Raw genomic sequence first — 16118 nt, 5'->3', positions numbered from 1 at the left:
AATGAAATTGGACCACTATCTTACACCACACAGAAAAATTAACTTGAAATAGATTAAAAAACTTGATTGTCAATCCCTGAAACCATAAAAGTCTTAGAAAAAAAATAGGCAGTAAGCTCCTTGACACAGGTCTCAACAATGGTTTCTGAATCTGACACCCAAAACAAAGGCAACAAAAACAAAAATAAGTGGGAAGACAGCATACTAAAAAGTTTCTGAATGGCAAAGGAAACCAACAAGGAAATGAAAACGTGACTACTCAATGAGAAAATACTTTCAAATCATATATACAATAAAGGACTAATATCCAAAGTATATAAAAACTCATGCAACTCAAAATTAGCAAACAATAGCAAAAACCAGACATATGATTAAAAATAGTATCTGAATAGATGTTTTCCCAAAGAAGACATATAGATGAGTAATTGATATATGAAAAGATGTTCCACATCATTAGTCATCAGGGAAATGTAAATCAAAACACCATGGGATATTACTTCACACCTGTCAGAATGGCTATTATCAAAAAGATTAGAAATAACAAGTGAGGACATGGAGAAAAGGGAACCTTTTTGCACTGTTGGTGGGAATGAAAACAGCTGCAGCCAATATGGAAAATATTATAGAGGTTCCTCAAAATATTAAAAATGGAACATACCATATAATCCAGCAATCCCACTTCTGGGAATTAAATAGAAGAAAACCAAAACTCTAATTTGAAAAGCTCATTGCAACATCATTTACAAAAGCCAAAATATGAAAATAGCTTAAGTGTCCATCAACGGACTAAACAAAGATGTAATAGAGATGTATGTAAATAATATTCTATACTCTATACATATATACATAGAATATAGAATATTACTCTATACATAGATACATATAGAATATTATTCAGCCATAAGAAAGAATGGTATATTGTCTTGAGACACCATTCATGGGTTGCAAGGGCATTATGCTAAGTGAAATAAGTCAGAGAAAGACAAATACCATATATGTCTTATCTGTGGAATCTAAACAAATAAATAAATAATAATCAACCAAGCTTATAGGAACGGAATAGACTAATGGGTACCAGAGGTATAAAATGGGGGTGGTAGAAACAGGTGGACTGTTTTTTAGTTTAAATAAATTAAAGGAGGAGGAGGAGAAGCAGCAGCAGCAGCAGGAGGAGGAGGAGGCACCTATTAGAAAGAAAAAAATTCAGAGTTGGAAGAACAGAATGGACAAAACCAAGGCTGAAAACAGGAAGAAAGCTTAGTAAGCTAGTGTTGATAATCTAGAGGAGAAGGTCTCAGCATCAGCATAAAGATAAAGTAGTAGGAACATAGAGAAGTATAGACATAAACACTAATAAAAATGATTTATGATACCCAGCAATTAAAAAGAATAAACTACTGATACATGCAACAATGTGATGAATCTCAAGTACACTATGTTAGTGAAAGAAACCAGACTCAAGAGGCACAAACTATTTACTAATTTCACTTATATGCCATTTTGGAAAAGGCAAAACTAAGAGAGATAAAAAACAGATGTGTTTGCCAAAAACTGGGGCAGTGGACAAGTGACTAAAAGGAGCAAAAGGGAATTTTTTGAGGTGATGGAAATGTTTTATATCTCAACTGTGGTGGTTACATGACCTGGCAAAATGCACTGAATTTTACTATATGTGAATTATACCTCAATAAGCATTAAAAGCATTTAAAACTTTAAAAACCACAAAAAACTTCCAACAAGGAGGAGGCATAGGTAGATAGATACACTTTGCCTCCTTGCAGAAACAAAAGAAGGACAACAAGAAGTTTAAAAACAAAAAGTAACCAGAACTGCCAGAAAATCAAACTGTATGGAAGTCCGACAACCAAGAAGTTAAAAAAGAAATATTCATTCAGATTAGTAGGAGGGGTGGACACAGGTAGCCAAGGTGAAGAGGACACAAAGCAAGGTGGAAGGTGGAGGACCAAATGGGTGAGACAGCAGCTGGCAGACTGGGCGGTGCCCCGTTTGCATGTGGATAAACCAGGACAAATAACTGCAGAGTGAGACAGACCATGCAACACAGGGTTCAGCACAGGGAAATAAAGCCTCAAAACCTCTGGTTGTAAAAATCTATTGGGAGTTGCGGGGACAGGATAAACTCCTAGCTTCACAGGAGAGTTCACTGGAGGACCCACAGGGTCCTAGAATGTACACACACCAACCCACCTGGGAATAAGCACCAGAAGGGCCCAATTCACTTCTGGGTAGCAGGGGAAGTGACTGAAAGCCAGCCAAAAGCTGAGCAAGCAGCACCATTCCTTCTCTGATGCCTCCCCCATATACAGGGCTAAAATGCAGTGACATGGGTTGCCCCACCCCCTGGGCAATACCTAAGCCTCCGCCCCTTACAATATAATGGGCCTGCCAAGACAAAACCACGTGGCCCAAATGAAAGAACAGATCAAAGCTCCAAAAACAGAACTAAGCAGTGAAGAGAGAGTCAACCTATCAGATGGCACAGATCAAAACACTGGCAATCAGGATGGTCACAGAAATGGTCGAGTATGGTCGCGAAATAGAGGAAAGTAAAGTCTATGCAAAGTGAAATAAAGAAAAATATATAGAAATCCAACAGTGACAGGAAAAACCAGGACTCAAATCAACAATTTGGAGTGGAAGGAAGAAAGAAACATTCAACCAGAACAGAATGAAGAGACAAGAATCCAAAAATATGAGGACAGGCTTAGGAACCTCCAGGACAACTTTAAACGTCCCAACATCCGAATCATAGGGGTGCCAGAAGAAAAAGAGGAAGAACAAGAAAGAAAACTTATTTGAAAACATAATAAAGGCAAACTTACCTAATTTGGCAAAGAAAATAGACTTCCAGGAAGTACAGGAAGCTCAGAAAGTACTAAAGAAGTTGGGTCCAAGGAAGCACACACCAAGCCATATCATAATTACATCACCCAAGCTGTGGCTGGTATGGCTCAGTGGATTGAATGCCAGCCTGTGAACCAAATGGTCGCTGGTTCAATTGCCAGTTAGGGTACATGCCTGGGTTGCAGGCCAGGTACCCAGTAGGGGATGCATGAAAGGCGACCGTACGTTGATGTTTCTTTCCCTCTCTCTCTTTCTCTTTCCCTTCCCCTATCTAAAAATAAATAAAATCTTTAAAAATAATAATAATTACATTACCCGAGATTAAAGAGAAAGAGAGAATCTTAAAAGCAAGAAGGGGCTGGAAAGAAGTATTCAAAGTCATGAAAGGCAATACCTACATCCAAGATTGCTCTATCCAGCAAAGCTTTCATTTAGAACGGAAGGGCAGATAAAGTGCTTCCCAGATAAGGTCAGGTTAAAGAAGTTGTCAAAGGGACTTATCTAAGAAAAATATGACAAAAAATATGAACAGTAAAATGACAACAAACTCACAGTTATTAACAACCGAAATTAAAACAAAAATAAAAAACTAAGCAAACAACTGGAACAGGTTCAGAATCACAGAAATGGAGATCACGTGGAGGGTTATCAGTGGGAAAGGTGAGGGGGAGATAGGGGGGAAAGGTACAGGGAATAGGAAGCATAAATGGTAGATACAAAATAGACAAGTGTTGGGACCACTTTGTGTGGTATCAGGAATTGTAGCCCAAGGCAAGCCAGGCCTCGAATAAGGGCCTGTAAGTCTTGACCAGAATGCTCAGAATGCTGAGAGTGCTGGGAGGCAGGCACAACCCAATACTAGCTTGGAGGGTTCCCAGGAAATCAGGCCTAAATAATGCATTATACCCCTTGAGGCTTGCTTTGCTTTGTATAACCCTGATGCCATGAATCAGATATCTAAATCCAAAGCAGAAGGAGTGAACTCCTAATCTCATGAACCACACCTTAACGACCCTCTGGGGTCATCATATCTAACACACCCTGACCTGAGGCAGATCTCTGTGTTTCCTCAATTGTTATCTATACATAATAACTGTTTTCTGTAACTAAGGTCTTTAGACATTGATTGATGAGCTTTACAAGCATGCTGTATACCTCAGCACTTATCATTCTCAATAAAAGCCTCAGAAGAAAGGACCTCGGGGCTCTTCTCCTCTGAGATATTAGCCAGCCTTTTCTCCCCAAGTAGATCTTGTGTTGGTAGCCTCATTTTATCTGTGACTCCGGGGGACACTGCAGGACGGGGTCCTCCACAGACAATGGGAGGTTAAGAACAGTATAGGAAATGGAGAGGCTAAAGAACTTATATGTACGGCCCATGGACATGAACTAAGGGGGAGGCAATTCTGGCGGGAGGGGGTACAGAGTGGGGGGGAATAAAGGGGAGAAGAAAATGGGACAGCTGTAATAGCATAATAAAATATATATATTTTAAAAACCACCAAAAGTGTGATAAGGTAGTATACTCATTTATGTATTGCTTATGACTGCTTTTCCACTGTAACAGCAGTGTTGAGTGATTCCAACAGGAACTGCCTGTTCAAATTACCAGGGTATAGAAATCCGTTGTTTTCCAAATACATCCTGAATTAAGTCTCTAAATGAAAAGAGTATTTATTCAGTTCTCAGTAACAGCCACAGATTTAAGGAAAAAAAGAACTTTCACAAAATCTTCCCTATAATCAGCACATCTACTATTTCAACCTATTGCCTAAAGTATATCTGTTGGAGTGTGTGTGTGTGTGTATGAGAGAGAGAGAGAGAAAATGACAAGACACTGGCCTTTTATGTAAGTAATTACTTACAATCTGTGTAACAGCTTCTTCATATGACTTCTACATGAACAAAGTATCTTTCCTATGCATTTGAAGTATAAATTCAAATAATTAGAGAAGCGTTATAATCTGACTTACAGTTCTCGTCTGAAGTTGGAAAATAGAAACAACAAAGTGTGTGGCATTTTTACACAAAAATAAAATACTATGTGAGGATTTTTAAATGTGATAAGAAATTATACTAAAAAGTCTTTATGACTAAGTTGTATTTATTTCATAATTTTTTAATGAAGAAATGTTATCATACATAGGCAATAATTATAATAGTGACATACAATTAGTTGATCGTAAGGTTGAATAATCTTTTCTAGTAATGGTACCATGTGACAGAGATTCATCCATACTCTATTGTTTTCAATAAAGTATATTTGGGAAGAAACTTATTGCAGTAAAAGTTATACTTTCTACCTTTACAATTTAATTTATAAAATTTCTTATTTGTACAACTGCCATATTAGTACACTGATGAAACTTATTAAGATGACTATTTCATACATGGTGTAATATTTGTAATTTTGCAATTACAAGTAACAATATAATGCATTATAATTTAACTTTTACATTGTGGCAAAGACGATGATAAACAGTTATTGGTCCTCTTATAGCATGCCTCTGATATTATAGGCAAGGAATATGAAATTATATTTAATAGAAAATGTCCCTTCAAACGATAAGGAAAATTTTATTCTAACTTTTTAAATCTATACTGTACTACATTTTATATTCTGATGGATTAAAATAAAATTTAACATGTATTCTACATAAAGGAGGCAAGAGACAAAGCAACATCATTATCAAGGAGAAATTGAAAATAATACGAGACGGCAGCCTCAGTAAGCCTGGGACTTGAAAAGGATTACCAGAGTCAACCATTTTAAAGTTCTTATGTGGTGATGATATATATCATTCTTTGAAAATAAGTCTTATTTAAAAAAATTGAAAGAGTTGAAGTAAGTGAACTCTTAGATAGCCTTATGAAGGTTATTACAGGTAGAAAAGAAAAGTTCTAAGAAGACAGAAAAGATGACAGATTGTAGCAAAACAATACATCAAAAAACAGGAAGAATTACAGAATCATCTAGAAAGTCAGCCTCCAAGGTGGAACATAATAAACTGCTTAAATGAATACAGATATCCTGAAATCTTGATGAGACAAAAGTGCAAAAAGGCAAGGCAAAATGAGAAGCAAGTATAAATCCAAGATGAGGCAGTGAAAACAAATGAGAATATAAGAAGTAAAACTATTTCCACTATATACTGGATAAACAGAAAGAGGTAGGGATGATGAATTAGATTCAAGAGGGAGAAAAGTATTTGGTTTGAGTTTAGCTATGGGAAGAAAACCTTAGCCAAGGAGTCAAAAATGATCCTAAGACTTCGACATGTTTTAGACAGTGATTATTTTCACTAAAAGTCCCTTATATTTATTTATTCTTAAATTATGATAGGAGTTGATTTGGTCTTTAATCCAACCAGTACTTAAACAGAAGACAGAGATGCTAGATCTGGGGCTGTTTATGGTATGGAAAGAAATCTGGAAATATGCCCTTTATCTGGTTGTGAAGGAAAAGAATAACTTGTATTTCTTCAATTCTATGAAATCACTGGCTTCAACACTAAAAAAAAAAAAAAAATAACCAGATCAAAGAATATGACATGACACTTAAGCCAAATGATTTAAGATTTTTATAACCTATTATAAAACTTATTTTATGTACTACCACAAATTTGTATTAAGATTCTGTTTTTCTTCATATGAAATCCAGTTCTAAAAATAGTCAAGTCTAAAAATAAGGCAAAATCCACAGATTAAGTGTAGCTTTACACATGTACAAGTAACAGGGAAATCTCCACATCTTCTAGAAGAACAGATGTTGGATTACTTATTCCCACTAAATTCTCGATGTTGGGTCAAACTTCTGGAAATTCTTCACTAATACAGACTGTATTATTATAAAACCCAAATCAATTCTTTAATTCTATTAAATTATTTCCTCTGTCCCAGAGAGATCAATGAACTCTACTAATAAATATGAAAGTGTGAGCAAAAAGAGTTTTATATTTGGTGTCAGGAGCTTAGTTTCTATCATGAACACCAACTGATGAACAGTTTCAAAATCTCCAAATGTCGACACAGTGTCTAATATATGCTTTCATCCAGTTCAAAAGAAGACATACAGAGAGAGAAAGAGAAAAACAAACTCACTTAAAAATAGGTTACTATTATTATTTCTCTATACCTTTCTCCATCCATTACTACTGAACTACTTGCACTAATTATTTCACATGTAAAGATAACATTCTCAATGGCAAGATACTTTGGGTAGTTTTTCAGTGGAGCTGAGAGATATGAATTGATGGGTAGATACATACTCTCTTGCTGGGTTCTTCTTTTAAAGAATAGCAGAATGAGGTCACCATCATTATCACAGCTCAAGCATATGATCTTGGGATAGTTTACCACTACAGCATAAAAATCACTATAAACTGACTATAGAAATCTGATACCAAAACAGGACTATCTGGAAGAAGATGGGGCATAATTTTCAGTTTTCACTAGAATCAGAGTTTTCATTTTCATATGAAGAAAATAATCACATGTATAAATTTAGAAATAATGCTACTAATAAACTGGGATAGAGTCAAAGAGAAAATAAATATTATCCTCAAAAGGTCCTTTCAAAATGACTTCAAAGTAGTGGCACTTGGGGAGGTTAATTATGTTTATATTTATCCTTGATGGATAAGTGGAATATGATGTATTTATAATATAATTTAACCTATTTTACAATTATATTGACAATTTGCCCCTCCCCCCCATTATTTGGTAGAAAAGCATTTTCTTTTTTTTTTTTAAACCAAGTATAATTTCTTTTTTTTTTTAAAGATTTTATTTATTTATCTTTAGAGGGGAAGGGAAGGAGAATGGGAGAGAAATATCAATGTATGGTTGCCTCTCATGCATCCCCTGCTGGGAACTGGCCTGCAACCCAGACATGTGCCCTGACTGGGAATCAAACCGCGATCGTTTGGTTCACAGGCCAGTGCTCAATCCACTGAGCTACACCAGCCAGGTTTTCTGGTTTTTTGTTTGTTTGTTTGTTTGTTTGTTTGTTTGTTTGTTTTAAAGAAAAGCATTTTCATTGGAACCTATAGAGTTGATGTTTAACAGCTTGGTGAAATAATAGAATGTCATCCTCAAGTCACTTCTAAAATGATTTGTGGAGGGGAAGGGCAGTTGAAATACACACTGAGCTAACCACCTGTCCTCTCACCTCTGACAAAAATACCAAGAGGGGTTGTTCTATAGGAGGGCACGGTATTCTTCATGGCATCTTCCATAACTAAGTTAAAGATATTGCCCTCCCCCAATTTCCTGATTTCCCTTTTAAAAATCCAATAGACCTGGAATCAATATATAAAAATTTCAAAAGTATTTTCAGCAAGTTCCAAGACTTGCCACCTCCTGTACAATGTAGAAATTTATTGTCTTTTCCTTACATGTTTATCTCTCAAAACTCAGGGTAACAGCACTACTTTAAGTATCTTCACCTTAATTCATATTCTTTATGATTTCATAATCTCAATTATATGTTTTTTCATGGCTTTCATCTTTTAAGGTCATAGAGTACATCTTAGTAAAAATTTGAACCTTTTAAGTCCTCCAATCAGTTAATTATCTAATTACTTTTATCTCCTTTTTATCTACCTGCTTTTACTTATCTTTCTTGAAATAAAAACTGAGCAAAATAGTAGGTGTGTAGAGCCACCAAATTTTGTACAAAGGTAGGATGCTTTCTCCTTTGTTTCTAAAATTCTTTTTAATGAAACTCAAAATCCTAAATAACTTTGTACTCTGAACGAGCTAAAACTATACAGAAGAAAGAGAAAAAATAATTTTAGGGGGAATTTTCCCATATCTTTACAACAGATTCTTTTGCTTATAGCACAAAAGTTACCAGTACCATGTGATTACAATTCCTTCTAAATTCTGGTCAATTCAACCAGAAAGCACAGAGTTCCTTAATTCAGCATGAAGAAATATTCTCAACAAAGTCATCTGAATTCAAGCTATTAACAAAATTTTCTATGATCTAGGGTCACTACAAGTACCTGGTTTAAAAGCCATTTTTCAAAATGAGAACATTTGATTATAAATATATTTACTGTCAGTAAAAATAAAAATATTTACCCAAAGAATAAACTAAAAATTAAAAAATCCATCCTAAAATGTAAGTAAACAGTATTATATCCACTTCCAAAACTGTTCAAAGAATAAAAAGACTCTTCTATAAGTAAAAAGATACCAAAAACTAACACACAGAGTCAATAAATTAGCAGGATAAAAGTGTCTTAGGAGATATCATAACAAAAAAATACATGACAGAAAATTTCACTCTGTAGAAACACAGGCTGTAAGTTCACTTTTTCATACTATATACAAAATGTACATCCACCAAAATAATCTACTTAAAAATACTTGGGAGTAAATTTAACAAAAGAGACAAAGGGCTTATACACTGAAAATATAGAACATTGTTGAAAGAAATTAAAGAAGACATAAACAGAAAGACATCCATGTTCACAGATTTTAATATTAAAATGACAATACTACCTACACAAAGCAATCTATACATTCAAGGCAATCTCTATCAAATCTAAAGAGCATTTTTATTTCTTAAGTAGAAAAACACACCCTAAGATTCATATAAAATTTCAAGGAGCACTAAAAGGCAAAGCCATCCTGGAAAATAAAACAAATATGGAGGTCTCATACTTCCTGACTTCAAAACTTACTACAAAACTATAGTAATCAAAACAGTATAATACTGATATGACAGACATACAAACCAATGGGATAGAATAAAGAACCCAGAAATAAACCCTCCTACATAAGGTCAACTAATTTTAGACAAGGATGCAAAGACCATCCCATGTGGAAAAGACACTCTTTTCAGCAAATAGCCCTGGGGAAACCAGATATCCACAAGCAAAAGAATGAAACTGGACCTTTACTATACACCACATACAAAAATTTACTCAAAATGACCCAAGACCTAAATATAAGACCTAAAGCTGTAAAACTATTAGAAGAAAATGTAGAGGGAAATTCATAACATTGGATTTGCCAATGATTTACTGTATATATTACCAAAAACATAGGCAACAAAAAGATAAGTTAGACTTTATTAAAATTAAAACCTTTGTGCATCAAAGGATACTATGGAGAGAGTGAGAAGACAACCCACAGAATGGAAGAAAATATTTGCAAATCACATATCTGAGAATGGGTTAATATCAGTAATACATAAAGAACTCCTACAACTCAACAACAGAAGACAACCCAATTAAAACATAGACAAGAAACTCAAATAAGCATTTCTCCAAATAAGATACAGCAAATGGTCAATAAGCACATGAAAAGATGTTAATATCACTAGTAATTAGGGAAATGCAAATCAAAACCACAATGAGTTACCACTTTACACCCATCAGGTGGCTATTATAAAGTTTTTAAGTAGAAAATAAATATTGACAAGTATATGAAGGAATTGGAACCTCTGTACACTGCTGGTGAGAATAACATGCAGCTACTATGGACTCCACAATAGGTTAAACAGAATTACAATACGATTCAGCAATACCACTCCTAGGTACAATATACAATACCTAGGGACTCAGATACTTGTACACCAATGTTCACAGCAGAATTATTTACAATAACCCAAATTCATCACTATTTGAATGGACAAAAAATGACATATATACATATATATATATAGAGAGAGAGAGAGAAAGTGACATACCTATATATATATACATATACACACACAGATACATAGATATGTACATATACAAAAAATATTATTCAGCCATCAAAATGAATGAAAACCTGATATATGCTATAACATGGTTAAACATGAAAACAACATGCTAAGTAAAATAAGCTAAAGACAAAAGGATAAAAAGTATATGATTCTACTTATGTGAGGTGCCTAGAATAAGTAAATTCACAGGGACAGAAAATAATATAGAGATTACCAGAGTCTAGGGGAATGGACAAATTGAAAGTTATTGTTTAATGGGTATAGTTTCTACCCGGGATAATAAAAAAAAGTTCTGGAAATAGACAGTAGTGGTGGTTATGCAACATTGTGAATGTACTTAATGTGAATGAATTGAATGTGTTAAAATGGTAAATTTTGTTAGACACATATATTTTAGGGAATGATTTATTTTTTGTTTTCATTGTTATTCAAGTACAGCTGTCTCCATTTTCCCACCACCACTTCCCCCCACCCCACTCACCCCCACCTCCCACCCTCAATCCTAACCCCCTTTGGCTTTGTTCATGGGTCCTTTATACATGTTCCTATGTTATGTACATTTTGTCACAGTAAAAAATTATCTATTTGGTAAATATCTAATTACTTCCCACTGCTGCTTAGATTTCCAAATGATGATTAAACATACTCTGCATGTGTGCACATGCACATAAAATGAGTTGCCCTCAAAAAACAGGCATGTTGTACACATTAGATACCCTAGAACGCACTATCAAATTTCCCTAATTGTAATTGCACTCCAATACGATTGCTATTTCAGTTATTTACCTACATCAAAATTAACAGGTCATAAGGAAAAATATCTATAAATTCTACTGATGGTTTAAACATATGTTTATAGTCCAAGTGCCAAAAATGAACACTGTACCTGATAGAGCATGATAGGTTCTATGTTGTATCCTAAGGTATCTGCAAAGTTCTTAGCAATGACTGTTTTTCCACAACCCTACAAATGGAAACAGAATCACTTAACAGATAAGTCAAAACAACCAAGTCAGAAAACTTTGCAGTGTGGCTGCCATTCTTACTTTTCCTCCAATTAAACATATGTCCTTAACCATGTGACACAGCATCATTTCAGCCAGTAGTTGTTTATGGCTTAAAGTTTGTATAAAACTTTCTGATGCACAAGGTTGACTGAGTGGTCTGGTTCCAGCTGGCACCTGTAATTAAAGAGGTAAACATAACATGCATATGTATTATCAAAATATTAGTAAATGAAAGCACATAACTGCCTTGTGAAGCCCCTACTTATTTCTTACACAATTCAATTCTATACTATTTTTGATATTTCAATAGAGCAGCAATTATTTTCTCATTCACAGATCTGATGATCATCAAGAAACCTCCAAATCAATCATTCCTCTAAAATTCAAGCCCCAGGCTGGCAGATACTTTCATAAGAATCATGTCATTTTCATGCTACTTATAACTTGTAATAATGATGTCACTACTTGAGGATAAAGGTTTTTGTCCAAATTCCATTATAAGTACAGAATTTAAAAATCAGTCCACCAAAGTCACCAGTTACCTGCTGATGTCTAAAATTCATGTCCACAAATCCTCTCCCATCATTATTTTAGATACCCACTCAGAAGCATCTGTTCTTAAGCATCTGGCTCCCATCCCTCTTTTACTTCCTATCTTCTCCTTAATCGTCTCCTGGGGAACCTATCAGAAGATTTCCATGGTCTGCTGAGGACTCTGAACTTGATCATAGCATACACAATATGAACCCTAAATAATTGTAAGTTTGAAAATGACAAGAGCATATTTGCATTTTTAAAAAATCATCCTGCTTGGTAACAGAGAAAGCTAAGTAGAGGAACCAGAGGTAATAAAGTTAGAAAGCTATCACTAAAAGGAAGGAAATAATGAAAGCTTACTCATACTTCATGCTTCATGCCTCTGGAGATACTGTTTAAACTACCTGAAATATCCTATCATCTTTCTACTCCTGGGCCACTGAAAAACTCTTATGCCATACTCTAAGACTTAGCTCAAGTCCCACCTCCTCTCTGAAACTTTCTCTACTCCTTCTGACTCCTTGTATTACATCCTTCTCTTTATCCCCATAGTCATTCTAGTGCACTTATCTGCCACTATCCTCCACCATCAGCTTGGTGAAATCATTCTTCTGAAGGAGACAGAAAGGTGAAGTGGAAAATAATCCTGTCTAGAAGCTCCAGCTGTGACATTTCCTGGCTGGTGACCACGAGTGAATTGATTACCCTCTTTGCATCTGTTTTCTCATCTAGGGAGGTAATAAAACTTGCCTCCAGAGTTATTGGAGGATTTAATGGATAATATATGCAAAAAGGCAAATACAGTGACTAATACACAGCAGCACTAGTAAAACTTAATATAGAGGCTGGCTCGTAGTAGACATAATCAATGTTCAGTTTGATGAATGAATAAAACAGTAACATAAATAAGGATTAGTGATACCACATTAAAACACACTAAAAAGTCAACAGTTAAAGTTTGGTTTGTCACAACATAAGAAGGAAAGATTTTTCTTTCCTATATTCATTTACAATTTATTTGTGTCAGGATTTTTCAAGCTGTATTTACTGAAGACATTTTCCCATCACCTCTTAGGGATCATAGGGCTCTCAAAGAAAGGGTTGGAGGAAAGGAAGGTCAAGTAAGGAGATGGAACTCTGTGAGCAAATAACATTTCCCTCCTCTAAAAACTGTTCAATTAGAACAGTTCCTCTTTCAATTGTCCCATATAGTTTAGAAGGATTTTATTTAAAAAGAGTGTCCCCAAAGATTACAAAATGCTTTCACTAAACAATACTTAACCTCATTTTCTCAGAGGTCAACTTTTGTTTTTGATAAATGACTATCCCTATGTTCCTCCTGAACATCTCCAATTTAAAACATACATGACACAGATAAACACAGATACAGATATAGAGATGTGATGCTATAAAGCCAAAGAAAAATCATAAGAGGATCATATACCCAATTTAAGTCATAAAAATGGGCAAAACCAGGCACATTTTAGAAAGTATAAACTCAGACTGTTTACCTTAATGGTCACCTCTTTTTCTGCAATCCGGACAGTCACAGAAGCTTGGGAAAAGAGGTCTTCAGTCACTCTCTCCACTCTCACAATCTCTTTAGGAAGCAAAGAGCTTCTTGAATCTTGGAGTTCAAAACGCTGTAAAATTACCAAAAAAATCATGTAATTTACTTTTCAATTTAGTATTAATGTTAGTTATCTGGAAGGTTCCATCTTAATTAGAACTAAAACTCACTCTACATTATAAAAGTAGAGGTAAAAAAATTAATGAGAATTTTTTCCTATCTTCATGAATACATCCTACTTACTCCAATTACTAAAGGTGATACGAAAATTATCCCTAAAATTTACTAAACAACAGGAAATGGAATCACTGAATTCCTGACCTGGTAGAAGTTTGCAGTCTACATTTCTTGATAATAAAAAGCCCAGTTTCCTAGAAAGGGATGATAAGACTCTTGAAAACATGACATTTTTATACTCTTGAAAGTACAAAAATGAGAATAGTAATTTAAAATTAATTAAATACTATGGCATGTTCTGTAGTGTATTAAACAGGCAGAAATAACCACCCTCCACCAAAACCCAGCCACAGAACATTATCACTACAGTGAAAGAGTTGCACCTCAATGAAAGAATAAATTACCACTTACTCAACAGAATGACACAACCTGAAAAAATACTTTTGAAAAGAAAATTATTTTCAACAACAATATGACAAACATAACAACCCAGTTCAAGTCTTCATTTGGTGTCATAAATACTTAAGACAATCACTCACTCCTTCCCTCAAACTTAAGAAAAATGATCTACTGTTGCTACTATATAAAGTAAGTTTTATACTTTATTCATTTTATACAAGTCTGTCTGGAAAAAGTGCAACCACTGTTAATATAATGACAACTGTTTGTGAGACATCAGTGTAACCTGGCAGCCAAGGAGAGTGGACTGGAATGCACATGCATGAACAATGACAACTTCCCTGTACTAGTCAGTGGGGGTGGCAGATGCCCTTGAGGGAGCATGTGTACTGTATGGCTGTCACATTTAAAATGACTTGAGTGAGTAGAATGAAGACTCTGCATCAAATTTTGTGTTAAGCTTGAGCAATCCTCCACAGAAACTATTGGAATGATTCAGAAGGCCACAGGTCTGATTGGTGACTAGCAGCTTCATCACAACACACCTGGTTATGCACCACGCTGCATACAGAGTTTGTTGGTGAAACATCGAATCACCCAGGTGACTCAGTCCCCCCTATAGACCAGATTTAGTGCCCTGTGACTTTTGGCTTTTCCAAAAACTCAAATCACCTTTGAAATGGAAGAGATTTCAGACTGTTGATGAGATAACAGGGCAGCTCATGGTGACTGGGAGAACTGTGTGAGGTCCCAAGGTGCCTACTTTGAAGAGCACTGAGGCATCACTGTCCTGTGTACAATGTTTCTTGTATCTTTTTCAGTAAATGTCTTTCTGGACAAACCTTGTATATGCTAATTCCCATAGTATCACATAATTTGGTAGGAACTGCTTCCTACACTGTATTTTGAGGGAGGTTTAATAGGAAAGTAGTAAGACCTTAGCCAAGTGATTAAATTCATTAGGCTTTAGAACCTAGAGCCATTACATTCTAAGAAAACAAATATATGTGCTTAAAGGTCTGTTTTTACCCCAGCTATAATAATGTCAGTCTAACTTGACATAGGATTGATGTCAGAGCCTTTATATTCCAGACATGAACACTAATGCCTTGAACCACTTGCTATACTGGTTAGGTCCTTATAAATAATTCAAGCTAAAATATTTCAGCCAAATAATAGTAGGCTAGAATACACTAAGATAGTAAAAGAGCTCAAGTTGTAAGGTGAATTACTGTTGCTGGCATAGGAAATTTAGAGGACTGTTAATCAAAACAGTAATTAAGAAGTAAAATAGATATGTAACTCTTATAGGCTACCTGTTTGCAAGAAGTAGAAAACCAAGTTTATTTACTTTATTTTGCCATGTATAATGCACACCCATGTTTTGGCCCAAACTTCCAGAAAAAAAAATCTTTTGTTTTAATTTTTAATTCAATTATTTATTTATTTATATTTAGATAGTTGTTTTTTGTATTATAAAGGAATTTTACCATTTACTTTGAACACATTATGGTACAAGAAATTTTATGTAACAAATAATTACAAAACACAAGAACAGATACGTAACACCCAAGTTCAATGTGCATCCTTATTTTTCCCCTCAAAAATTTGGGCAAAAAAGTCTGCACCATACATGGCAAAATATAGCACCTTACCATTTTATATAATGACTATTTCCTATTAATTCTTAATTTTCAATTAAACAAACAGTATCAACATATTTTTGTTATATTTTCTTTGAGATTACATTATTTGAACTGTGAAGTATAATTAAATAAAAGAAAATGTAAATCACAGGAGTGTTAATCTGCAAGGGCACCATATTCACTCTCACAATTCC

General features: G+C 34.7%; 1 protein-coding gene across 3 annotated transcripts in view; it reads right to left on the bottom strand.

Moving 5' to 3' along the window:
• VWA8 (von Willebrand factor A domain containing 8) overlaps positions 1 to 16118 on the bottom strand; it is a 459390-nt gene that overhangs the window by 356075 nt on the left and 87197 nt on the right. For all 3 annotated transcript variants that reach the window (XM_053665428.1, XM_053665429.1, XM_053665427.1), the window contains 3 exons: positions 13644 to 13775; positions 11635 to 11769; positions 11475 to 11552 (listed from right to left, as the gene is read on the bottom strand). In XM_053665428.1, coding sequence (XP_053521403.1) covers positions 11475 to 11552; positions 11635 to 11769; positions 13644 to 13775 — 345 coding nt within the window. The remainder of the gene's footprint in view (positions 1 to 11474; positions 11553 to 11634; positions 11770 to 13643; positions 13776 to 16118) is intronic.

The sequence above is a fragment of the Artibeus jamaicensis genome, unplaced genomic scaffold (assembly GCF_021234435.1).
Source record: "Artibeus jamaicensis isolate MK-2021 breed Jamaican fruit bat unplaced genomic scaffold, CSHL_Jam_final contig_414, whole genome shotgun sequence".
Lineage (NCBI taxonomy): Eukaryota > Metazoa > Chordata > Mammalia > Chiroptera > Phyllostomidae > Artibeus > Artibeus jamaicensis.
The sequence above is the reverse complement of the archived record's forward strand: the minus strand, read 5'-3'. Positions and strand labels throughout refer to the sequence as shown.